Below are 24837 nucleotides of genomic sequence, written 5' to 3'. Positions count from 1 at the left end.
CCTCCACCTCCTGCTCTGCCCAGAGGCGGAGAGGTGGGGGTGGTGGACAGGACCATCAGGACAATTAAAACTGGTCAAGGAGGATGCGCCAGGAACCATCCAGAGCACGTGGGAATCCAGGTGAGCAGGCGCGGCTGGCAGGCGGTGCCTCAAAGGTGTAACCTTCAGAAGGCAGCTTCATGTGCAGCAGGAGCAAGTCAAGGGCCTGGGTGACCTTGGGAAGGTCACGTCCTGTTCCAGGTAAAGGCAGGCCCCACCTCTTCAACCCAGACAGAGAATGCTTGTAGGATTATATTTTTCCAGTGGCTTTGATGGGTTTCAACAAACCTTTCAGGATAGAAGACTATGTATAAAGTGCTAAAGTACCTCTGAAGGTACAGAATACCGATGTTATAAAAATATTAATATCTTGTACTGTTTTAAAAAAGTAATAAAGAAATCCTGCTATTTCACAGCCACCGCTAGTTTTTGAACTACCAAGTGTTCCATGAGTGAGTGGTACCCGACTCTGGTCCCATGGACTGTAGTCCGCCAGGCACCTCTGTCCATAGGATTTCCTAGGCAAGCATCCTGGAGTGGGCTGCCATGCCCTCCTCCAGGGGATCTTTCCGACCCAGGGGTCCAACTGCCAAGCACTGCATAGTGACATTAAATGCAGATACCCGTGTGTGAGGGTGACCACTTTATTAAATCATCAGGAATTATATTGACCTTCAAAACACTAATTGCTAGAAACTTAAGTTTCATATATTGAACACACTTCAGAAGAAGAGTCTGAGTCACTGTATAGTCACCGGGGTTTTGTGGGTTAGAGGTTCGCCCTGAAGCCCGCCTTCACCGAGAACCTCATCATGGGCTTCTCGCGGGGCCGCAGGAGGCAGATAGAGCTGGGGAAGCCCTTGAGTCGAGGCGACTCACGCCCCCATCGGGGGTGATGGTGAACTTGGCGTGGGTGATGACATCCTGCAGTTCTGGGGTCAGGCTGTCCAGCACATGCATCTCATCGGGCTTCAGCTGGAAAGAGAGGGGAGGCGGAGGTCCTTGTAATGACCAGGGGGCTGACTCTGCCAAGGCCACCCATCCGCTTGGACTCTGGGCCTTAAAAGGTGAAAAGTTATTCCATGATAATAATTCGGCTCGCCCTAGCAATCTGCTTTTGGGGACAGGATGCCCTAAGGAGACCGGCATGAATACTCAGGTCCCCGTGATGTTTCTTTCTGATAGTTAAGTAAGTGGACAAACTGATGAGAAAAAGAAAGCAGAAAGCGGGCCCGTGGGAGTCCCTTCACTAAGGGGAGCAGCGCTCACTCCCATCTCCGACCCGAAAATGACCATGTCCCTCCTGCATGATCCAGGGAAATGCTCTGGATCACCTCAGCATCCATCCCATGGCTGGCCACACCCTGGAGGCCGTAAATATGCTAGCCGCCCTACCTAGAGAGTCAGTACAATGCAGAAACGTTTCTCCATGTGTGCATGCTTGAACAAGGTGGTCTAAAAGAAAATTTTTTTTTTTCAAAGAAAATTTGAGAGTTAGATTATGCAAATGTGAAACGAGAGAGCCTGTCATTTTATAATATAAAGGGGCAGAGACAGTTTTTAAAATCTCATTTGTCACACTGTTAAACCAAGCAGAAGCTTTGGGGCGGAGCTGTGACCCTCTGAAACCCGGCCTTGACTGAAGCAGCCCACGGGAGGGCTGCCTGCGTGGCCCCAAGGGATCGGACACCACACTACATTTGTGACCGGAAGCAGTGGCTTCCACTTATGGCCCAGAAGGTCCCACTTCTGCCTGACCATGTTTTCCTCCTCCTGCATTGTCAGGATGCAGCCGTCCACCTTGCAGCTCTCAGGAGAATTACCTGTCGGAATAAGACAAAGGCGTCTTTTCCACTCTGTCTGCACCCAGCGCAGTTTGGTTTATGGAATACTGACCTTTTTAATCAGATCAAAAAGCCCAGCAAAAAGTGAGCATGGGTGAGGTGAGCGTGCTTCTGGGGTGCAGGAAGAGGACATCCCAATGACTGTTTCTGTTTCTTTAATATACATGCACGTGTGAATACACGTGTGTGCACACGTGTGCATGTGTGTACACATGTGTGTGTGGATGTGTGTATTAGGCCTGGCGTGTTTGATGTTATAACTGGATGCCAGCTTGTTCCCGATCCCCGTGCCCATCATCCCTGGCTGACAGATACCCAAGGCCAGTTGCAGGGCATCCATGCCATGCTGCAGTTTGGGGTCCCTGGCTGCATGGATTTGCTGCTTATTACCCTGGTTTTGACTAAACTGTCCCTCACAAAAATAAACAAGTGACTTTAAACTACCACACAGAGAACCATGGATTAAATATACCACTAGAGATGATTTGTGAACATCCATAAACAGCAAAAAAATAACAGAACTGACATTCCTCCTGACCGTCAGGAGCCGCCCTTGGTCAGTCGTGTTGAAAAGTGGAAACAGTGACCACTAATCAGATCTAAACCACAGGAGTCTTCCCAACAGGAGTTCAAATTATCAAGACCCCTTGAAACCGTTTACATCCACCCATTGAGGATGAACTTCACCTTAAATATATACTGACCCTTGATGAAACAGTTAATAGTTGAGTGAGGTCATAATGATTCACAAGACATTTAAAAATCAAGCATCCAGTGCATGAATACAGTCTGCTGTATTTATTCAAAGACAGCCAAAGAATCATGAGACACCCACCATAGTACTTGGCAAAACTTCACTTAATGATTATAAAAGTTTAGTAACCTCTTTTGAACTTATTATAATGGACCATGTATCTATTTCATAAGGAAGTAAACATGGAATATTAAGGGTGCTTTTCCAAATATTATTTTACTAAAGGAAGGCCATGATTTTTAAAATGTGTGTAGATCACTGCCCAGAGAAGAAATAGTCACCGAGCTGCTTTGCGATCCCTCCCCTGAGAAGATATCCCCACCTTGTTCTTTCGATGTCCTAACCAGGAAGTGTTTCATAGGCTTTTTCACATGGAGTTCAGGGACCTTGTGGTGAAGAGCCTTAGTGCCTCATAGAATCTCACGACTTTTGTGGTCGAGTGCACATCTAATGCTTTATAAAGACAGAAGCAGAGTGCAAAGGGTTAAGACAACATGCTTGAAGCTACACAACTGTGAGCGGAAAGCCAGGCCCACAGCCCGCTGCCCTGAGTCCCTCTCCTGCTGGAGCCCGCTGTCCTTATTCTTTTTCATAGTCTTTATTTATTTGTTTGGCTGCATCGGGTCTTAGTTGCGGCATGGAGCCCGCTGCCTTTACGACCAGCACATCAATTATAAGCGGTTTCTTAGTGGCATCACGTTTACCTTTGAAATACTTTGTATCGATTTCAATTTGAGTTATTACTCCAGGATGCGCCAATCGGAAAACTGCCCACTCACAGCCTGGAACCAGGAGAATACCGTTCTCATCATTCTGGAATTCAAAAAGAGGTAGAAACAACGTAAGTCAGCTTGCTGTCATTCAAGACCAATCCTGAAAACCAGCAAGCGACAATGTTGGCGCGTACTTGTCATTTCCTGCCATAAAAGAGTAGGGCATCCCTGGTGATTCAGAAGGTAAAGAATCTGCCTGCGATGCAGGAGACCAGGGTTCAGTCCCTGGGGCGGGAAGATCCCCAGGAGGAGAGCATGGCAACCCACTCCAGTGTTCTTGCTGGGGTAATTCCGTGGACAGAGGAGCCTGGTGGGGTCACAAAGAGTCAGACATGACCGAGTGACTAACGCTTTCATTTTTCACTATAAAAGAGTACCTACTTCCTGTGATCTGGTGTAAGTTGCTTCTTGCGTAAAAAATCGTCACTCTACCGTCACTGTGTAAACTCCTGATGCCGACTCGGGTTAATCGGGTGCTAGGTAAATTTTGATGAATTTCTGATATGATCATGTATGTCAGTTATAAATTCAGGTGGGCTTCCCAGGTGGCGCTAGTGGTAAAGAACTCACCTGCCAATGCAGGAGACATAGGAGACGCGAGTTCAATCCCTGGGTCAGGAAGATCCCCTGGAGGGGAGAGCATGGCAACCCACTCCAGTATTCTTGCCTGGGAAATCCCATGGACAGAGGGGCCTGGCAGGCTACAGCCCACAGGATTGCAAAAAGCTGGACATGACTTAGCACACATGCACATGAATTCAGGTGGGATGCTGTACACCAAAGGATGTTTGTCTAACCCAACCAAGAGCTCCTGTGGTTGGCTGGTTTTGACTTTTCAAAGTAGATCTGTCTTTGACCAAATCTATACCAATATATGACCTGCCTCCAAACACAAATTTCTAGTGAGGAGACTTTGTTTATATTTGGAAGCATTGGGTGATACAAACCCATGAAAGGTATGTTTATAATTAAGTTATTATAATTTGTGTAATATATATAATTATAAATAAGTTATTATAAATTAAATTAAATTATTTGTGATATGATTTACACACTAAAAGGTGTTTTCTTTCGTTTTTTACTTCCTTATCTTGAGTTAGTTACTGGCCAAATTAAACAGCTGAGCCATCACACGTTCACAGAAGTGGTCTGTCTCACCCAGCAATACGCAAAAATCAAAGACGACGAAATAGTGGTTTTTTCCCTCCAGATCAACAAATTTACTCATGGGTTTTTGTTAAATTTAGATGCTCTAGTTTTTATATTAAAAAAAGGGATAATTCCAATGATGTGTTGGAACAGCCAGCATTAATTAGCAAGTTTGACTTCTAGGTCTTTATGTGTAGTCTGGCCCTGATATTATAAGGAAACAGTAGAAGATTTAGAAAACATGTAGAAGCAATAAGTATTTACAAAAATGCCTAAGAGGTTTCTAAAATATCAGTCTCCTTGATGTCAAATGAAGGAAAAAAGCTTTACTTTCTGGGAAGCGTTGGGATGCAGCATTTTCACGTCTCACCTCCAGTATCAGGGGCCTGTCCAGTCTCCGGGCTGTTTCCCAGCCATCTTCCATCGACTTCGCTGTGCTGACTCCTGCCAAAAACAGTGTTTAACGGGATTTCACAGGATCATCACGTTTTATTAAAAATGTGAGAATGACTGCATTGGCGTGACCGGTGCAGATCCCGTGCACCTGAGCAGTGCAACATCTGTGATTTTCATTAAGATGAACGTTTCAGCAAATTCACACACAACTATAGGGTTAGTAAATTTTACTTTTCCTTTTAGAGCAACTGCTTAAGCCAAAATTAGGAAGGGAGAGTGCTATTGATTTACTTCCTGTCTTAAAGGCTTTCAATCCTATATGAAGGATCTCACCCACCCATATGGCTTGAGATGGCCCCTTCCTCTAAGTAATTCATACCACACTGGGGTGCGGACTGTGAGGCCCACACGTCCCAAGCTCAAGCATCGCCTCACCTGTTATATTGTTCGGGTGCCCAAAATGTGCACTGCTGAATCCTACACAGGCACCCCCATACGCGATGGTCACCAGGTCTAATGGTTCTTTGGGGTCACCCGCAGTCCAGTCTTTTTGTCCAGTACTGTATACCCTAAGAGGTGCAATTCCACCATCTGAAAAGGAAAAGTGCCTTATTATTATTATCACTTGGGAAAAGTTGCCCTTTGTGGATCTTAAAACACAGAGCTCTCCACATCTGCCTGCTCTAGTTCTTAAATACACTAAGGCCTTTGCACCTGCCACCCCCTAGTCCTCAGACAACTTTGCTGTCCAAAGACTACTCGCTGATCTCAGGTCTCAGCTTGTAGCATGGCCCCAGGAAGGCCTTTCCCTCTCTAGAGCCATCTCCTTCCTGCCCCCCACCCCCACCTCAGCCACTGTCTGATTCCCCAGGTTAAGGTTATCAATGCCCCCCCACTTATTTACTTCATTGCACTAATCACAGTCCAGAATTACCTTGTTCTTAAGTCCCTGATAATAAGTCTCCCAAAAGCAGAATCTAAAAATCTTTGAAGGCCAGAATAGCTACCTGTCTTGCTTGCTTCCGTGTGGCACATAGTAAATACTCACATATTTGTGGTGGTTGTGAATTAATAACTCCAGGAAGGCCAAAAATCAGTTGGGAAATTCACCACAGATATAATGCTTGGTGCCCGAAATCAACATTGCTAAATCCCACACCAACTTACACAAGATCTTAGGTTTTTATTTTTACACACGTTGCTTTGCAGTGTGGTTGAGAATACTGAAGATAACATTCACAAATTTAAGTAGCTGCTGAGAACCAGAGCAGCTCGAGAGTAGGTCTGCAGAGCAGAAAATAACTACCAAGATCCACTCACATTATGTGAGTCTAATAAAATGGACGTTTCTTATTTGAGTATCACTTCCTAGAAGGTGGAACCCAAGCTTTTTTATACAGAAGCTCAAAGTCATTAATCAGAATATTCTAATGAAACCAGCCCTATATTTTTACATGAAAAATCTGGTGAAATTGAGTGATCTGAAAAAATTTCAGTAGAACAGTGGAAGTCTTGATATTTGCAGTAAATAAAACCAGGCTGTCTTGGTATTTGCTGTCGTTCAGTCCCTCAGTCGTGTCTGACTCTGCGACCCCATGGACTGCAGCACACCAGGCTTCCCTGTCCTTCACCATCTCCTGGAGTGTTGGTTTAAAACCCAAGAAAATATGCTAACAAGAGTAATTCACAACACTATCCTAGCTCATTGAACATTATGAGCTGCCTTCATGGTACATAGTGTTAATGTCTCTTCATGTAAAGCTGACTTTACATTAAAAAAATAAGATTCTTGTTTACAGAATTAATATCCAATCTCACTTTTAATCAAACTGTCAAGGAATAGTCCCCTTCATGGATCACAGCCTTGACGTGGCAAAGGGGCTTGTGTAAGATCATGGCATCCAGTCCCATCACTTCATGGCAAGCAGAAGGGGAAAAAGTAGAAGCAGTGACATTTTGTTTTGGGGGCTACAAAACCACTGCGGACAGTGACTGCAGCCCTGTTGGCTCAGATGGTAAAGAATCTTGTCTGCAATGCAGGAGACTTGGTTTCGATCCCTGGGTCAGGAAGATCCCTTAGAGAAGGGAATGACAACACACTCCAGTATCTGGCCTGGAGAATTCCACAGAAGATCCTGGCAGGTTACAGTCCATGGAGTTGCAAAGAGTAGGACACAACTGAGTAACTAACACTTACTTGCTCCTTAGAAGGAAAGCTATGACAAACCTAGACAGAGTATTGAAAAGCAGAGCCATCACTTTACTGACAAAGGTCCATAAGTCAAAGCTGAGGCTTGCCAGGTAGCACTAGTGGTGAAGAATCTACCTGTCAATGCAGGAGACACAAGGGATGTGGGTTCAGTCCCTGGGTCGGGAAGATCCCCTGGAGGAGAAAATGGCAACCCACTCCAGGATTCTTGTCTAGAAAAGTTCATGGACAGAGGAGCCTAGCCAGCTATAGTCCATGGAGTCGCAAAGAGTCAAACACAACTGAGTGTGCGCACACACATGGTTTTTCCAGTAGTCAGGTACAGATGTGAGAGCTGGACCATAAAGAAGGCTGAGCACCAAAGAATTGATGCTTTCAAACTGTGGTGCTGGAGAGGACTCTCGAGAGTCCCTTGGACTGCAAGGAGATCACACCAGTTAATCCTAAAGGAGATCAGTCCTGGGTGTTCATTGGAAGGACTGATGCTGAAGCTGAAGCTCCAATACTTTGGCCACCTGATGGGAAGGGCTGATTCACTGGAAAAGACTTTGATGCTGGAAAAGATTAAGGGCAGGAGGAGAAGGGGACGACAGAGGACGAGATGGTCAGATAGCATCATGGATTCAACAGACATGAATTTGAGCACACTCCAGGAAACAGTGAAGGGCAGGGAAGACTGGCCTATTGTAGTACGTGGGGTCTCAAAGAGTTGGACACAACTTAGCAACTGAACAACGAACAGTAAATAAAATATGCAAGTGACCAAGTAAGCAACTGAGATTAGTCATGAGGCTGCTTAATACTCTAACAACTTAAATGGGAAGAGAATTTTAAAAAGAAGAGATCCACATATATGTATAACTGAATCACTTTACTGAACATCAGGAGGGGATGACAGAGGATGAGATGGTTGGATGGCATCACCGACTCGATGGACATGAGTTTGACCAGGCTCTGGGAGTTGGTGATGGACAGGGAGGCCTGGCATGCCACAGTCCATGGGGTCGCAAAGAGCTGGACCACGACTGAGAGACCGAACTAACTGAACATCAGAAAATCAGAAACTAACACAACACTTAACAACACTCCAATATAAAAAATAGAAAGCTTTTAAAAAACAATAATTAGTCGTAAGGGAAATGCAAATCAAAACCACAGCGAGATACCACTTCATTTCCTCTAGGGTGGCTGTGATCAAAAACTCAGAAAATGACAAATGTGGGGAGGATGTGGAAAAACCAGACCCTTCATACATTGCTGATGGGAATGTAATATGGTGTGGCCATTTTGGAAAGAAGTCTGATAATTTCTCATAAAATTAAAAACACAGTTATTATATGACTCAGCAATTTCAACTCCTAGGTGTACACCCACATGAAAACCATATGTTTGCACAAAAATTTGTACAGGGATGTTTATGCCAGCATTACTCATAAGCTTTCAATAGGTGAAAATAGCCCAAATGTCTATCAACTGATGCATGGACAAGCAATGAGGTCTGTCCATACAATGGAAGATTATTTGATCACACACAGGAATGAAGTACTGATGCTCAACAATACGGGTGAGCCTTGGAAACATGCTAACCAGTCACAAAAGACCATTTATATGAAATGTCTGGAGTAGTCCAGTGGATCAAGACAGAAAGTAGACTGGTGGCTGCTTAGGGCTGGGGGAGATGAATGTTGATAGCTCAAGGATATCAGATTTCTTTTCAAGGTGATAAAAATGTTCTAAAGTTGACCGTGGCGATGGCTGCACATATCCTATCTATATCTATTTCATGCGCATGCTCAGTAGCTCAGTCGTGTCTGACTCTTTGCCACCCCATGGACCATGGACGGTAACCCACCAGGCTCCTCTGTCTATGGAATTTTCCAGGCAAGAGTACTGGAGTGGGTAGCCATTTCCTTCTTCAGAGGATCTTCCCGACCCAGGGACTGAACCTGCATCTCCTACACTGCAGGCAGATCCTTTACCTCTGAGCCACCTGGGAAGCCATATTATATATTTACATAGACTTTACACTGTATACTTACATGTACAATAAACCATAGAATTGTATACTTCACATGGGTGAAATGCATGTTACATTTATTACATTGCAATAAAGCTGTACAATAAAACAAAATAAGGGTTATTTGTACACAGCACTTCAACTGCTAATATGTCTGTGAAATAGACATTGTTAGGTGATATCTAACCTAATACACCTTAGGTCCATCACATCCCAATTTAATTGATAGTTTTTCCTAACTACCTACAGATGGCAGGGCTAAAACGAGAATTTCCTAGTACACGAAAAGGGAAGATTAAAATCCTAAAATGCTAGAGAGATCAGTGACCAAGGAGGAAAGGGTGACTTTGCTTTGTGTTTTTAAAACATGTCAGCACTCAATGAAGAAACCACAGGACTGGAGATGGTCCATCATATTTACCTGGGAAAATGTTGAGTCGTATGTGACTCCACCTCTGCTGGGAATTGACCGGAAAGTAGTTGTGGCTGGAAGCAGAATTTCCCGGTTTAATTTCTGTCATAGGAATCAAGCAACTCCAGTCGTCGGACTTCAGCTAGCAATAAATATAAAAACACTAGTGATGGCTCTTGGGACAATAAATCCTCTCATCCTAATCCCTGCATGGGGCTTGCGGGGCAACCACTTTGGAACAAAATTAATGATGGATGCCTAATGGAACACTTTAATAAAAACACTAATAAACATCAAGTCCCAGATTTAATAAACAGAATAAAGGCTTGCTTTTATTTTACCCTGGTCATAACAGCCACCGGGCGGTGGTGGCCAGGGATGGGCAGGGGGTTAGAAACGAACCTCTGGATGTCTTCACTTTGAGGATTCATAAAAAAGCAGCAGCCAGAATGTGATGTGAACATTTAAATAAAACCCAGGCTCTTGCCGTGGGCCTGGGGGTAAATGGGTCAGCCTGAACCTCCCAGCTCTCTCCTCTAGATCAGCGCTTCACTGGAAGGGCCTGCTTGTTGTTGCCGTTATGTATTTCCCCAGTGTGTTATGGATCCACACTTTTGTAAAATGCAATGAAGATCACCAGACAAACTTCGAAAAACAAGAATGTCCCCAAATGCAAACCAAATTGTTTCTTGCATTACATTCATCCAGCATAACGCTACTTTGTCCAATAGCTATCAAAAGTATGTGAACTGACTCTGTGTTTATCTCACAGGGCATCATTCTGCGTCTCTGTGAGCAGATTGCCCCGTGGGAAAAAGCACCCTGGACCTCGCATGCACCGCGGTCAGGGGTGCACAGACCCACCCAGAAACCTCTCTAGGGTCGCACGGGGCAAGCACAACGTGTGAGCTGTGCCAGGCTGAGTGCAGGTGGGCAGGCGGGCAGAGCTCCCAACAGCCCGTGACAAGCCCCCGCTCGCCCGGGAAACATACCTCCGAAATGGCTTCAAACTCCTCAGGGGTGGCCGCAGTTCCTGTCCTGACTTCTCGTTGTGGGATTTCTGGCTGCTTATCTAAAGTTACAGTGACCATGAGGGTTACCATTCCCATTCAAAATCAGAATATACATACTCTCTTCATGAACGGTAGGGTCATTTTCATTTTGCCTAAAGATATCGTTTCTTAAGTCAAAGTATCAGATGACCAATGTAATAGATGTATGTGTTAAAGTTCCTCCACATTTAAAATACTTAGGGTAACTTCAAAAGGGGTGTTGCACATCTGGTGGTTCGTCTGCTCATCAGAGGGTAAATATCATCTCCAAGTTTAGCCAGATGGACAAACTTATCACATGACTCGGGTTTTCAAAAGGCTGGATTGATAAAGTTATGGAATGTTGTAAGTCAACTCCAAAAACACTGCTTCCCCCAGTGGCATCCTCAGAACTGATCCGTGGGCGATTCACCAACAGGAGCCTGTGTGGATGATTAGTGCACCTCCTGAAAGCATCTTTCTCTTTGTCACTGGTCCCTCCCTCCCACCATCATGTGACTTTTCAGGTCCCTCCGTCGTCTTTCGGGAGGGGACAGTCGTTTTCACGCCCCTGGAGCCTCCTACAAGCTGGGCACAGAGTGCCTCCAGGATAAGACTGCTAACTGACATGACTCCTGTTTCCCAAGTAAAGTACAGACATGCCCGTGAGGGTACATGTTTCTAGAAAGCTACCTCTGGGACCAGCCTGGGAGGACACCAGTTCCATTCCAGGATTCGGAAAGGAACCTTCCTGGGAAGCCCAGAGCTGCCATGTCCTTATGCAGACCCCCCAGGGGCTGGGGGGCAGCAGAATGAGCAGGGGAGAGGCCCCACAGCTGGCCTGGACCGGGCTCCAGACCGCCCTGGCCACGCCACCCAGCCACCCGCCCCGGCAGCCTGCTCCCCAAACCCTGCGCCTCCTGGGGGTGCTGCAGTGTGAGAATAGCGAAATCTAAGTTGAGCTGAAGAACACGGCTAAGCTAAACCTCAAAAATCACGGAGCCCTTGACGGGGAATGTCATCAGCCTCTGTGGCAGGGAGAGGGCCTCTGCACGAGATTGTCTGGGCGGGAAGCGAGCCATGAGGAATCCCCACACAGCTCCTCCCAGGCCAGGGGGTCCCCAGGCACCTTCTTCGAAGTTTGCCGCTTGAATCGATACTCGAGGGGCGTGATCTCCCGTGAAGTAGGACGTGTCCACATCGAAGCCCCGGATAGCACCCTGGATGCCCAGCTGGACCACGCACCCGTCGTGACCTGGGGGATGTAAACAACAGGAACCACTCGGGCTGAATCCCGCCGACGAGCCTCGCTACTGAGCAAAAGGACAGCGGAAGTAAAACACCAGAAACGCACTTCTCGCATCGGAGAGAAACGTGTGCGGGCTCCTCCTCGGCCGAGACTGCCAGGTCTCTGCTGACGCGGCCTCATGGGGCCGCCACTGGCCACGTGGACCCTCCCTTCTAATGTGACCAGAGCGTGTATAAGCCCTGGATCCAGAGGGGCCACATGTCTGACTCCAAACTGGCCACCTCCTGTGTGCATCATTGGCAGACGGGTGTCTCTGAGCTTCATTTCTTTTAACTGCAAGTCAGGGATGAGATAAGCTTCCAAAAAGTTTAGCTATACCTCTGGTGTAGGGACCACCAGCCCAACTCGGCCGGGGCTCAGTATTGAGCTGGGTCTCCTGGAAACAGCCTGCTCTTTGCCTTCAGGGACCCAGCCAGGACCACCCCTCCCTGCATCAGATGATGTGTAAGAACTCCCAGTGTGACACTGTGTGATTCTTGGTTTCCAGCAGTCAGATTCAGATCAACCTTAAAATGTCCAGTTTTATTAGAATCTAATAAGGCCTGAGCTTCCCTGTGGCTCAGACAGTAAAGAATCTGCCTGCAGTGCGGGAAACCTGGGTTCAATCCCTGGGTTGGGAAGATTCCCCTGGAGGAGGGCGTGGCAACTCACTCCAGTATTCTTGCCTGGAGAATCCCATGGACAGAGGAGCCTGGTGGGCTACAGTCCATGGGGTCCCAGAGAGTTGGACACGACTGACCGACTAAGCATAGTACAAGCACAGTCATGAGGCCTGGAGTACCACAGAAATATAGAAAATTAAAATACTTGAGACAGTAGCAAGAAAGTCAGCGATTAGCCTAATGCTGGCTGCTTTCCTTTTACAGACTTTTCTATAAATTTAAAGGGTGTATGTTGCTTGGTGAGTAGCAGTGAGCAGTAGCTTCTTAAGGCGGCATAAAAGATAGGATGGATCTTGGCTGAGTTCCCGGCTTCTCTTACGGTTGCTGTGACCTGAGCTGAGTGAATGAGGCTGTTTCCATGGCAATCGGATGGGACCAGAACACCTACTTCAGAGAGGGGTGCTGACGTCAAATGCCGCACACGCACCGACCGACGTACGCATGCGGCTCAGCTTCTTCACCCATGGCCCTCCTCTTCCAGAGTCTCCTTTTCCTCACAAGTGCCTGCCCCCTCCTGCTTGCACTGATGACCAGGGCTCTCACGACCCCTCCTGAATTGTCAGAGCCTGCCATTCAGAAGGGACATCTGAGGTGACTGAGTAGTCCAAGGGCCCGTGTTAAAATCGACCCCCAATGTGCGCTGCTTCCCAACAGCCCCTGATCTCAAACATCACAGGAGTGAGTGAACAGAGTCATCATCGTCTTACCTGGGATCCTTTTCCTTCTGGTCTGCCATCCGTCCATCCATTTCCCAAACTCGGTGTACTCATGTTCCTTAAATCTTGGGTTGTCCCTCTAAAGCAAAGACAAGCGGATCATTAACCTTCATGCGAGAGCCTGGGCTCCCAGGAAATAGACTTCTGCCACAAAGGGACAGATGCGCGGTGCAGAGAACAGGGACTGTAGGGGAGACGGAGGACGATGCCTGTGTATCTTCGTATCAGCTTCTGAGAAAGAAGTCCTACTTCTCTGCGGGCCATCCTCCACGGAACTTGCCACTGGCAGCAAAAGGTAAAACCACACATGGCTCATTCCAGGGGCCCCACCACTGGTGCAGCCGCAACCTGGGCGCCTCCTCAAAGGTCGTTTAGCAAAGCGAGGAAGGGTAACTGGACCCCCAGAACAGCCCAAAAAGACTGGGCAACCAGAATCCGGGAGAGTCTCAGGAAGTGCAGGCTCGATGCTTCGGGTTCCTCTGAACACTCACCCCTACCCCCACCCCCATGCTCCGAGCTGCTTCATGCCCACCAGTGAAAGTGAGACCCCACCCCAAGGCAGTCACACGCTGCCAGGCGCCAGCTCTACGGGCCCCAAGGCCATCACCCCTCTCAAAATAACTCCCGCTGGTCCCCCTGCAGGGACAAGGTGGCGGGGTTCCCCAGAGTTCCCGTTCTTCCTTACATTTATCAGTATTTTGTTTTTAATAAACATATGCCAACGAAGGTCCATATAGTCAAAGCTATGGTTTTCCCAGGAGTCATGTACAGATGTGAGAGTTGGATCATAAAGAAGGCTGAGCACCAAAGAATTGATGCTTTCAAACTGTGTTGCAGACTCTCAGGAGTCCCTTGGACAGCAATCCTAAAGGAAATCAGTCCTGAATATTCATTGGAAGGACTGATGCTGAAGCTGAAACTCCAATACTTTGGCCACCTGATGCAAAAAGCCTATTCACTGGAAAAGACCCTGATGCTGGGAACGATTGAAGGCAAGAGGAGAAGGGGATGACAGAGGATGAGATGGTTGGATGGCATCACCAACTGTTTGAGCAAACTCTGGGAGATAGTGAAGGACAGGGAAGCCTGGGGTGCTGCAGCCCATGGGGGTCACAAAAAGACACAACTGATTGACTGAACAACAACATCTTTATAACTAAGTAGGAATAACATTTTCCAAAAATTTCAAGCTATGAAACACTTTTCTTCCCATCATAAGTTATAAACACAAAGTAGGGCAGAGAGAAATACAAGAGGACTCAGTGACTCCCCCACAGAGCAAGGTGGACCCAGAATCCTGAGCCGGGTCCACATCTGTCTCTGCCATCTTAACAGAAGTGGAGGCTAATTTCCACACATTTCTACTGTTCTAATATGCTAATTCTCTGGGTCACATCACGTGACTCCCAGCCCAAACACACAGGGAGATTTTAATTAGCAGGACTGCGTGGCTCACCCCACCCCAGCACTTAGCAGAGGCCAATTTACAGTACCTTTAAAAGATTTTCAGCAGGAGCAAAAAAGTCATCTGTTGCAAATAAAATCTAGACAAAGAAAGAAGTAAAGATAAAATAACCATAAATTTAAAACCATTTTATTTCATTCCCTGGTGAAACATTATGAGATGCAGTAAAAAGAAAATGTGAAATTGCCAAGGGGGAGAGAAACAATACGCAATTAAGACACAATGCTTTTTAAATGCTTAGATTTCATTGCCTGCCTCCCCCCCTTAATCTTGACTTCCCACCCTTTCCTTCTTAATCCCCTTTACCATCTGGATACAAAAGTGCTAACCTCTTAGAAAGAAAATAAACCAACTCTTTTTCAAGAACGCGGGACCCCGGACTTTGTGACCCTTGTCCCAGAGCAATGGGGAAAAAATTGACACCGGGGTCACCCCTGCAGCTTAGCCAGCCCATCCTAGGACACCCTGTGGGGAGGTTAGCCTGTGGTTTGTTCAGTTCAGTAGCTCAGTCATGCCCAACTCTTTGTGACCGCATGGACTGCAGCATGCCAGGCCTCCCTGTCCATCATCAACTCCTGGAGCTTGCTCAAATTCATGTCCATCGAGTTGGTGATGCCATCCAACCATCTCATCCACTGTCATCCTCTTCTCCTCCTGCCTTCAATCTTTCTCAGTATCAGGGTCTTTTCATATGAGTCAGTTCTTCGAATCAGGTGGCCAAAGTATTGGAGTTTCAGCTTCAACATCAGTCCTTCCTATGAATATTCAGAACTAATTTCCTTTAGGATGGACTGGTGGTATCTCCTTGCAGTTCAAGGGACTCTCAAGAGTCTTCTCCAACACCACAGTTCAAAAGCATCAATTCTTCAGTGCTCAGCTTTCTTTATAGTCCAACTCTCACATCCACATATGACTACTGGAAAAACCATAGCTTTGACTAGACACACCTTTGTTGGCAAAGTAATGTCTCTGCTTTTTAATATGTTGTCTGGGTTGGTCACAGCTTTTCTTCCAAGGAGCAATAAAATTGCTTTAGTCACCATCTGCAATGATTTTGGAGCCCAAGAAAATAAAGTTTGTCACTTTTTCCATTGTTTCCCATCTTGTTGCCATGAAGTGATGGGACCAGATGCCATGATCTTAGTTTTCTGAATGTTGAGCTTTAAGCCAACTTTTTCACTCTCCTCTTTCACTTTTATCAAGAGGCTTTTTAGTTCCTCTTCACTCTCTGCCATAAGAGTGGTGTCCTCTGCATATCTGAGGTTATTGATATTTTCCACAACAATCTTGATTCCAGCTTGTGCTTCATCCAACCTGGCATTTCACATGATGTACTCTGTATGTAAGTTAAATAAGCAGGGTGACATTATACAGTGTTGACATACTCCTTTCCCAATTTGGAACCAGTCTGTTGTTCCATGTCCAGTTCTAACTGTTGCTTCTTGACCTGCATAGAGATTTCTCAGGAGGCAGGTTAGGTGGTCTGGTATTTCCATCTCTTGAAGAATTTTCCACACTTTATGGTGATCCACACAGCCAAAGGCTTTGGCATAGTCAGTAAAGCAGAAATAGATGTTTTTCTGGAACTCTCTTTTTCAATGATCCATCGGATCTTGGCAATGTGATCTCTGGTTCCTCTACCTTTTCTAAATACAGCTTGAACATCTGGAAGTTCTCGGTTCACATACTGTTGAAGCCTGGGTTGGAGAATTTGAGCATTACTGGCTGTGAGATGAGTGCAATTGTGCGGTAGTTTGGGCATTTTTTGGCATTGCCTTTTTTGGGACTGGAATGAAAACTGACCTTTTCCAGTCCTGTGGCCACTGCTGAGTTTCCCAAATTCGTTGGCATATTGAGTGCAGCACTTTCACAGCATCATCTTTCAGGATTTGAAATAGCTCAACTGGAACTCCATCACCTCCACTAGCTTTGTTCTTAGTGATGCTTCCTAAGGCCCACTTGACTTCACATTCCAGGATGTCTGGCTCTAGGTAAATGATCACACCATCATGATTATCCGGGTCATGAAGATCTTTTTTGTACAGTTTTTCTGTGTATTCTTGACACCTCTTCTTAATATCTTCTGCTTCTGTTAGGTCCCTACCATTTCTGTCCTTTATTGTACCCATCTTTACATGAAATGTTCCCTTGGTATCTCTAATTTTCTTGAAGAGATCTCTAGTCTTTCCTATTCTATTGTTTCCCTCTATTTCTTTGCATTGATCCCCTAGGAAGGCTTTCTTATCTCTCCTTGCTATTCTTTGGAACTCTGCATTCAAATGGGTATATCTTTCCTTTTCTCCTTTGCCTTTCACTTCTCTTCTTTTCTCAGCTATTTGTAAGGCCTCCTCAAACAGCCATTTTGCCTTTTTGCATTTCTTTTTCTTGGGGATGGTCTTGATCCCTGTCTCTTGTACAATGTCATGAGCCTCTGTCCATAGTTCTTCAGGTACTCTATAAGATCTAATCTCTTGAATCTATTTGTCACTTCCATTTTATAATCAGAAGGGATTTGATCTAGGTCATACCTGATTGGTCTAATGGTTCTCCCTACTTTCTTCAGTTTAAGTCTGAATTTGGCAATAAGGAGCTCATGATCTGAGCCACAGTCAGCTCCCGGTCTTGTTTTTGCTGACTGTATATAGTTTCTCCACCTTTGGCTGCAAAGATTATAATCAATCTGATTTCAGTGTTGACCATTTGGTGATGTCCATGTGTAGAGTCTTCTCTTGTGTTGTTGGAAGAGGGTGTTTACTATGACCAGTGCTTTTTCTTGGTAAAACTTTGTTAGCCTTTGACCTGCTTCATTTCGTACTCCAAGGCCAAATTTGCCTGTTACTCCAGGTGTCTCTTGACTTCCTACTTTTGCATTCCAGCCCCCTATAATGAAAAGGACATCTTCTTGGGGTATTAGTTCTAGAAAGTCTTGTAGGTCTTCATAGAACCGTTCAACTTCAGCTTGTTCAGCATTACTGGTTGGGGCATAGACTTGGATTACTGTGAAATTGAATGGTTTGTCTTGGAATCTAACAGAGTTCATTCTGTTGTTTTTGAGACTGCATCCAAATACTGATTTTTGGAGTCTTGTGGACTATGATGGCGACTCCATTTCTTCTAAGGAATCTTGCCCACAGTAGTAGATATAATGGTCATCTGAGTTAAGTTCACCCATTCCAGTCCATTTTAGTTTACTGATTCCTAAACTGTTGATGTTCACTCTTGCCATCTCCTGTTTGACCACTTCTAATTTGCCTTGATTCATGGACCGAACATTCCAAGTTGCTATTTTTCTTACATCACCTGACTTTACTTCCATCACCAGTCAAATCCACAACTGGGTGTTGTTTTTGCTTTGGCTCCATCCATTCATTCTTTCTGGAGTTATTTGTCCACTGATCTCCAGTAGCATATTGGGCACCTACTGACCTGGGGAGTTCATCTTTCAGTGTCCTATCTTTTTGCCTTTTCATACTGTTCACGGGGTTCTCAAGGCAAGAATATGGAAGTAGTTCTCCATTCCTTTATCCAATGGGCCATGTTTTGTCAGTACTTCCACCATGACCCGTCCGTCTTGGGTGGCCCTACTCAGCATGGCTCATAGCTTCATTCAGTTAGACAAGCTGTGGTCCATGTGATCAGATTGGTTAGTTTTCTGTGACTGTGGTTTTCATTCTGTCTGCCCTCTGATGGAGACAGATAAGAGGCTTATGGAAGCTTCCTGATGGGAGAGACTGACTGAGGGGGAAACTGGGTCTTGTTCTGATGGGCAGGCTATGCTCAGTAAATCTTTAATCCAATTTTCTGTTGATGGGTGGGGCTGTGTTCCCTCCCTGTTGCTTGACCTGAGGCCAAACTATGCTGGAGGTGATGAAGGTGATGGTGACCTCCTTACGTGCATCCCATGCGCACACTGCTGCACTCACTGCCCCCGACCCTGCAGCAGGCCCTCGCCGACTCACACCTCCACCGGAGACTCCTGGACACGGGCAAGTCTGGGTCAGTCTCTTGTGGGGTCACTGCTCCTTTCTCCTGGGTTCTGGTACACAAGGTTCTGTTTGTGCCCTCCAAGATTCTGTTTCCCCAGTCCTGAGGACGTTCTAGCAGCTCTATGGTGGGTTAATGGCGACCTCCTCCAAGAGGGCTTATGCCATACCTAAGCCTACTGCACCCAAAGCCCCTGCCCCTGCAGCAGGCCACTGCTGACCCTCACCTCCACAGGAGATGCTCAGACACAGTTCTGGCTCCGTCTCTGTGGGTCTCTGGGTCCTGGTGCACACAAGGTTTGTTTAAGGCCCCTGAGCATCTCTGGCGGGTAAGGGGTTTGATTCTAAACACGATTTTCCCCCTCCTACCATCTTGCTGAGGCTTCTCCTTTGCCTCTGTGGTTTGTTAACCAAAGCAGAATGTTTGTTTGTTTGTTTGGCCACACCTCATGGCTTGGGGGTATTTTAGTTGCCCTGCCAAGCAGGGATTGAACCCTGGACATGGCAATGAAAGCGCTGAGTCCTCACCACTGGACTGCCAGGGGGCTCCCAAAGCAGGACACCTTCGAGAGTGAGCTGTAGACTGGCTGCTGGCCACTCCACCGAACCTGAGGCTCAGGGACCCCTGTGGTCCGGGAAAGACTGTCCTGACCTCTGAGCCCAGCCAGAACCTGAAAGGCAGGGGAGGGCCTAGGCTGTCTGGGAGTTGCTGGTTGTCTGGATGGCCGAATGTGGGGAACCATGTCTGTGTGACTGGAAAGCACAGGGCTGAGAGTGAAGTGCACATCAGAGGAAGGTGTCATTAGCCTCCAATTAAAATAAATAAATTAATTTAATAATAAAATAAAGGAAGGTGTCAGTGAGCCCAGACTTTGCTCAGTTGTCTCCAACTCTCGTGACCCCATGGACTGTAGCCCACCAGGCCCTTCTGTCCATGGGATTCTCCAGGCAGGAATACTGTAGTGGGTTGCCATTTCCTTCCCCAGGGGACCTTCCCAACCCAGGGATCGAACCCATGTCTCTACATCTCTTGCATTGGCAGGTGGGTTCTTAACCATGAGCGCTACCTGGGAAGCCTATACACAGAAGAGGGCTAAATTCCTTAACTAAAGATGTCTGGTTTTCTTTTACAAATAGGAATCTTTTGATGTTGTGATGACATGGTCTTTGTTGCAAAAGCCCCTACAGATCCTGACTGCCCCCTCACCTCTTCGGAGCCGTCCGTAGAACCATGTGAGAGGCTGTGTCTGGGGCTGACGCCCTTGGCTGTGTCCTCCAAATAAAGCATGGTGCTCACCTTTTAGGTTGTGCATGGTTTTGTCTGTTGACATCTGCCTCCAGAGGACACAGCTCGGTGAGCTCACCTGGGCGTCCCTCCCCTGCTCAGGGCCTGCAGCCCTCCTCCGGGGCAGAAACCTTCCGGGCACAGGGGGCCTCGCTACCCCCCCAGGCTCCCGCCCTCACACCCCAGGTCAGCTCCCTTCCCCTTGTCCTCTGTCTGACCCTCCCCGTCACCCAGCTGCCTTGCCGGCTCCTCCCCCGACTGAGGGCTCCTTTGAGCATCACTTCCCTGCATGGTCCTCCCCAGCCTCCCCACCCTGCGTGGTAGATGTGGTCCCGCACTGCCCTGTCCTGCCTTGATGCCAGCCCTGGTCTGCACATCTCCCGGCAGAGCCTAAGCTCTCGAGGGTAGGTCTGTAGCTCACCTGGCGCCTCGTGTTAGGTTCTCACGTGATTCTCACACTGAAGTCTGAGGACCACTCATCTGCCCCATAAGGAAACACACTGGGGGGTGGGGGGTTCTTTTCACAGGGGCAAAATGTGTGTTTCTAACCTCGGGCAATGCTGCCCCGGTCATAATTGTCACCAATTTAGGGAATGTTCCCTGGGAGACTTTGGCGGTGATGGGCTTCCTTGGGGAGGCCAGCCTTCTTCCTGATTCCTGCTGTTCTATGCTGTTCTAGCTCAGGTCCCCACAGTGGTCAGCTGGAGCCCCAGCCCGGGTGCATTAAATGCAACACTTGTTCTCGCCCTGAGACACCCTGCTCACCTTTCCTCCTACAAACTCAGATGCCAAGTCAATCAGCTGTGTAAAGTCCGGAGGCCTAGCCACTTTTCCTTCCCTGGGGGAGTCAGCCATGCTTCCTGCAAGCAGAAAGGCAGGCTGGGTCAGCATCAGGCCCCCAAACCGAGGCTTGAGCCGTTCAAACAACACACGTGCCCCCCACTGGTTGTGGGGGTACCTGCTGGCTTAGGGTCCCTCCCCAGCAACTTTGCACAAAACTGCAGTTGGGAGGGAACTAGAGATGACCCCCATGTGAAGCATCTGAGAAGAAAATACACAAATTCTGCAGCCACAAAATGCAAAGTTTCGTTATTCAAGGAGGAAAAAAAATGCTTCAGTGTAGAAAAGAACAATTTGCCTTGAATAGTTTTAAGGTACATTCAAAAAATACATACCGGGCTTCCCTGGTGACTCAGTGGTAAAGAATCCTCTGCAAATGCAGGAAACACAGGTTCAATCCCTGGTCCAGGAAGATCCCACACGCCATGGGGCAAGTAAGCCCATGTGCCGAAACTACTGTGCCTGCGCTCTAGGACCCAGGAGCCACAGCTACTGAGACCCCACGCCCTACCGGCCGCGATCCTCAAGAGAAGTCACCGCAGTGAGAAGCCCCCGCTCGCCACAGCTAGAGAAAAGCCCGAGCTGCAAAGAAGACTCAGCACGGCCCAAAATAATAAATAAAGCATAAATAAAGTTATTTGGAAAATAGCCTTTACAGAAAGGCTACTCTGAGACATTAGGAAACAATGTCACTTTAAAAAATAAAACGTGTTTTGATTCCACGTGTTTGACTTAGTATGAATAGGACGATAGATTTCTAATTTAAAAATAATATATATACAAGCAACAAAGGTTTGGAGTATAGTGCAGGAAACTCTAATCAACACCTTGTAATAATGGAAAATACTCTGAAATATATGTGTATATGTATAACTGAATCACCTTGCTATGTACCTAAAACATTTTGTCAACTATACTTCAATGAAATATATATATTAAGAACACACACACACACATGTCAAGCAGCTGGGCAGTAGACCCTGGTGGAGGTGGGCACAGAAATCAGAGGAGAGAGCACCCTCCTCGTCCCCAGTGCCGGACGTCCTGCCTCGGGAGCTTGGCGACGTCTGTCCCCTCTGCCAGGCGGTCCTTCCCCGGGCACCTGTGCAGCTCACCCGTGACCTGTGCTCAAGGCTTGGCTGGACCGTCTCCTTCTTGGTGCAAACTGCTCCCGCAGTGCAGTGGCATCTCACCCACCCCCACCCCAGCACCGCCAGCACCCTCGCCGCAGCTAATCTTTGTCTCCACGGCACACAGACCTCTGTGGGACTCGCCTGCTTGTAGGTTTTATTATCTCCTTTCCAGATTAGATGTGCTACGCTCCATGAGGACACTCGTGAGCCAACTCATTAGAGAAGTCCCCGAGGCTGGGGAAGACGGAGGGCGGGAGGAGAAGGGGGCAACAGAGGACAGGATGGTTGGATGGCACCACCGACTCAATGGACATGAGTTTGAGCAAACTCTGGGAGGTGGTGAAGGACAAGACAGCCTGGCACGCTGCAGTCCATGGGGTCGCAAAGAGTCAGACACAACTGAGCAACTGAACAACAAATGAGGACACTGATTTTTTCTTTTTTTTTTTCTGGCCCACTGGTGTATCTTCAGGACTTGGACTATTGCCTGCCACATACAAGATGCTTGATAAATATTTGTTGAATAAATGAATGAGTGAATAATACTTTCCTGATTTGTGTGTTAAAATACTGATTCCTCAAATGGACTAAAATCTTCCCAAGGATGAACATGTGCAGAAGCAAACAGGACATTTATTTCCTGACATTTATATGAGTCTACAATCACGTCCTACACAGTTCATTTATTTTATCTCACCTTAATCCTCAGAACCACCCTGTGAGTTTGGCATTCACATCTTACAAACAAAATGCCTCTTTGAGAAGCCGAGTGAACTGTCCAAACCACACAGCTGGGGAGGGAACCCTATTTCCAACCCAGAAATGTCCTGACATGACGGACATTTGAGAGCTCTCAGCCCACGTCAGAGTCACAGAACGGATGCTCATCCATTAGTGTTAGGCTCATCCAGTGGCCGAGGCTGAAGCTCCCGTGGTGGCCAGGCCCGCGGCCACGCGTGGGACTGACCCCTGACCCCTGCTCTCCAGGGGTCACAGTGGAGGGCAGACACAGCAGGAGATGCAGAGACAAGAGGTGTCCTCCTGGGGCCCCCTTTAGGAGGGACACCCGGGCTGGGCACCAAGGAGTCGGAGCGACAGAGAGCATGTGGCCGGGTGGGCTCCAGGGCCTGGGGGCTGGAGAACCCCGCTGGTCCAGACCTGCATGGGTCAGCCTGGAAGCCCCTGGCCACAGGTGGCTATTTAGTGAATTTTAAATAATCACAAATGAATAAAAAGTAATTTTAAAGAATTACAAGTGAATTATAAGAATTACAGCAAATTTTAAAGAATTACAAGTGAACAAAATAAAATTTTAAAGAATTACAAGGGAATAAAAGTGAATAAAATAAAATTACAATACAGTTCCTCTTGTATTGGCCACATTCTGTGTGCTGAGTAGCCGTGCGTGATTCCCAGGTTGCTGATGCAGAGAACTTTCCATCCACTCAGGACATTTACCGGCTGGAGAAGATAATAGCGGAGGGCCCACCCATGTCTCCCCCACATACACGCAGTCTCCAAACCTTTAACGCCAAAGGACGGGCAACACTAGCCCACCCGGCAGACGCGCCCTCACTGCGGCTGATCAAACGCTTCTCCCCGGAGTGTCCCTGCTGTGTCCCCGGGCAGCCGTCGGAGCTCACACACTCTGCTCTGCTCAGCTCCGCCAGCCGCTCAGGGCACTGGGGGCTCAGAGGATGAGGCAAGGCCGGGCCACGGGGTGGACCCATCCCAGACCCGGTGGGTTGCTCAGGTGCCCCCCCGACCACCACCACCACGACAGCTCAGCCCATGTCCAGCGTCTTGAACAAAACCCACAGGGCCAGGCCCAGCGTGCACACTCAACAAAGACTTGTGAGTGTTTCATTTCCGTAGCTAATTATGGAACATGTGAGTCACCCGGTGTTTCAAACAGGCTCGGCTTTGTTTCTCAGTCGGCTGCAGTGAGTTTGAGACACCCCCAGGACAGAGCATCCGCACGTTTGCCTGAGTCAGGGATGCAGGGTTGCCGGCTCGGTACCCCACTGAATGGGAGGAGCCAGGCGTCATGGCAACGCAGGCCCAACCCACACGGAGCAGGCATCACTCTGCCTCCCTGCGTCCCAGAGAGCCGTGGAGGGTGGAGGGTGTTCTTTTTCACCTTAGCCGTCTCTTATCTTTTGCTTTGATGTGCCTCAGACTACACCAAACAGTCGGTATGACACGCATGGACCAGAGGCTGCAGATTCAAGGGAGAAAGAGATTAAGGGGAAAAAAATTTTACACTTTTCCCCTAGGTATTGGTGTCACCGCTTCAGGTTCTTCCAGCCCCACCCCCTGAAAACTGGCGCTCCATTTAGACAAGGAACACTGCAGCGCAGCACTTGTTTTAAAAAAAGAACACGCCCTAACACGACATTGTTCATCGACTATGCTCCAATATAACATAAAAAAAAAAAAAAAAAGAATGCTCCCTTCTGGAATGAATGTTCCGTTTGGAAAATAAATACATAAAAAGTCCTTCTTGGGTCCACATTGGTCAGTGTAGCAGCACCCCCTACAGCTAAGGGGTAAAGCCTCAGAAGTGACCCTCGTCCGTCTGCAAGATACAGGCCGTGTCCGGGGCCACCATGCCAGATCTTTCAACATGGCCTGTTTCTCAGATGGGGTGAGCACACTTTCCTCGAGTTCATTACAATACATATATATATATATATATATATTCATCAAAGGGCACTTCAAAAACAGCTGGAAGTTTCCGAGGCTGACTTCTGCTTTTCCCCATGAACTCTGGCATTTGGCAACATCTGTTTTAATCGGCAGAATAAGCTTGGCTTGGGG

The 24837-nt window shown here is 47.3% G+C and overlaps 1 protein-coding gene across 1 annotated transcript; it reads right to left on the bottom strand.

Annotated features, from left to right (window-relative positions):
• Window positions 1-667: 667 nt before the first annotated feature.
• On the bottom strand, window positions 668-23848 carry ALLC (allantoicase). Its single transcript, XM_043927888.1, has 12 exons — window positions 23575-23848; window positions 20810-20904; window positions 14805-14855; window positions 13303-13390; window positions 11754-11879; window positions 10586-10665; window positions 9603-9735; window positions 5391-5546; window positions 4930-5003; window positions 3342-3450; window positions 1738-1862; window positions 668-1014 (listed from the first exon to the last, which is right to left on the bottom strand). Exons 2-12 carry the CDS (start codon window positions 20897-20899, stop codon window positions 850-852), a joined length of 1197 nt encoding a protein of 398 aa, XP_043783823.1. The 5' UTR covers window positions 20900-20904; window positions 23575-23848; the 3' UTR covers window positions 668-849.
• Window positions 23849-24837: the final 989 nt, after the last annotated feature.

Source organism: Cervus elaphus, chromosome 16 (genome assembly GCF_910594005.1).
Source record: "Cervus elaphus chromosome 16, mCerEla1.1, whole genome shotgun sequence".
NCBI lineage: Eukaryota > Metazoa > Chordata > Mammalia > Artiodactyla > Cervidae > Cervus > Cervus elaphus.
Note: the sequence above shows the minus strand (reverse complement) of the source record. Positions and strands in the feature narration are given on the sequence as shown.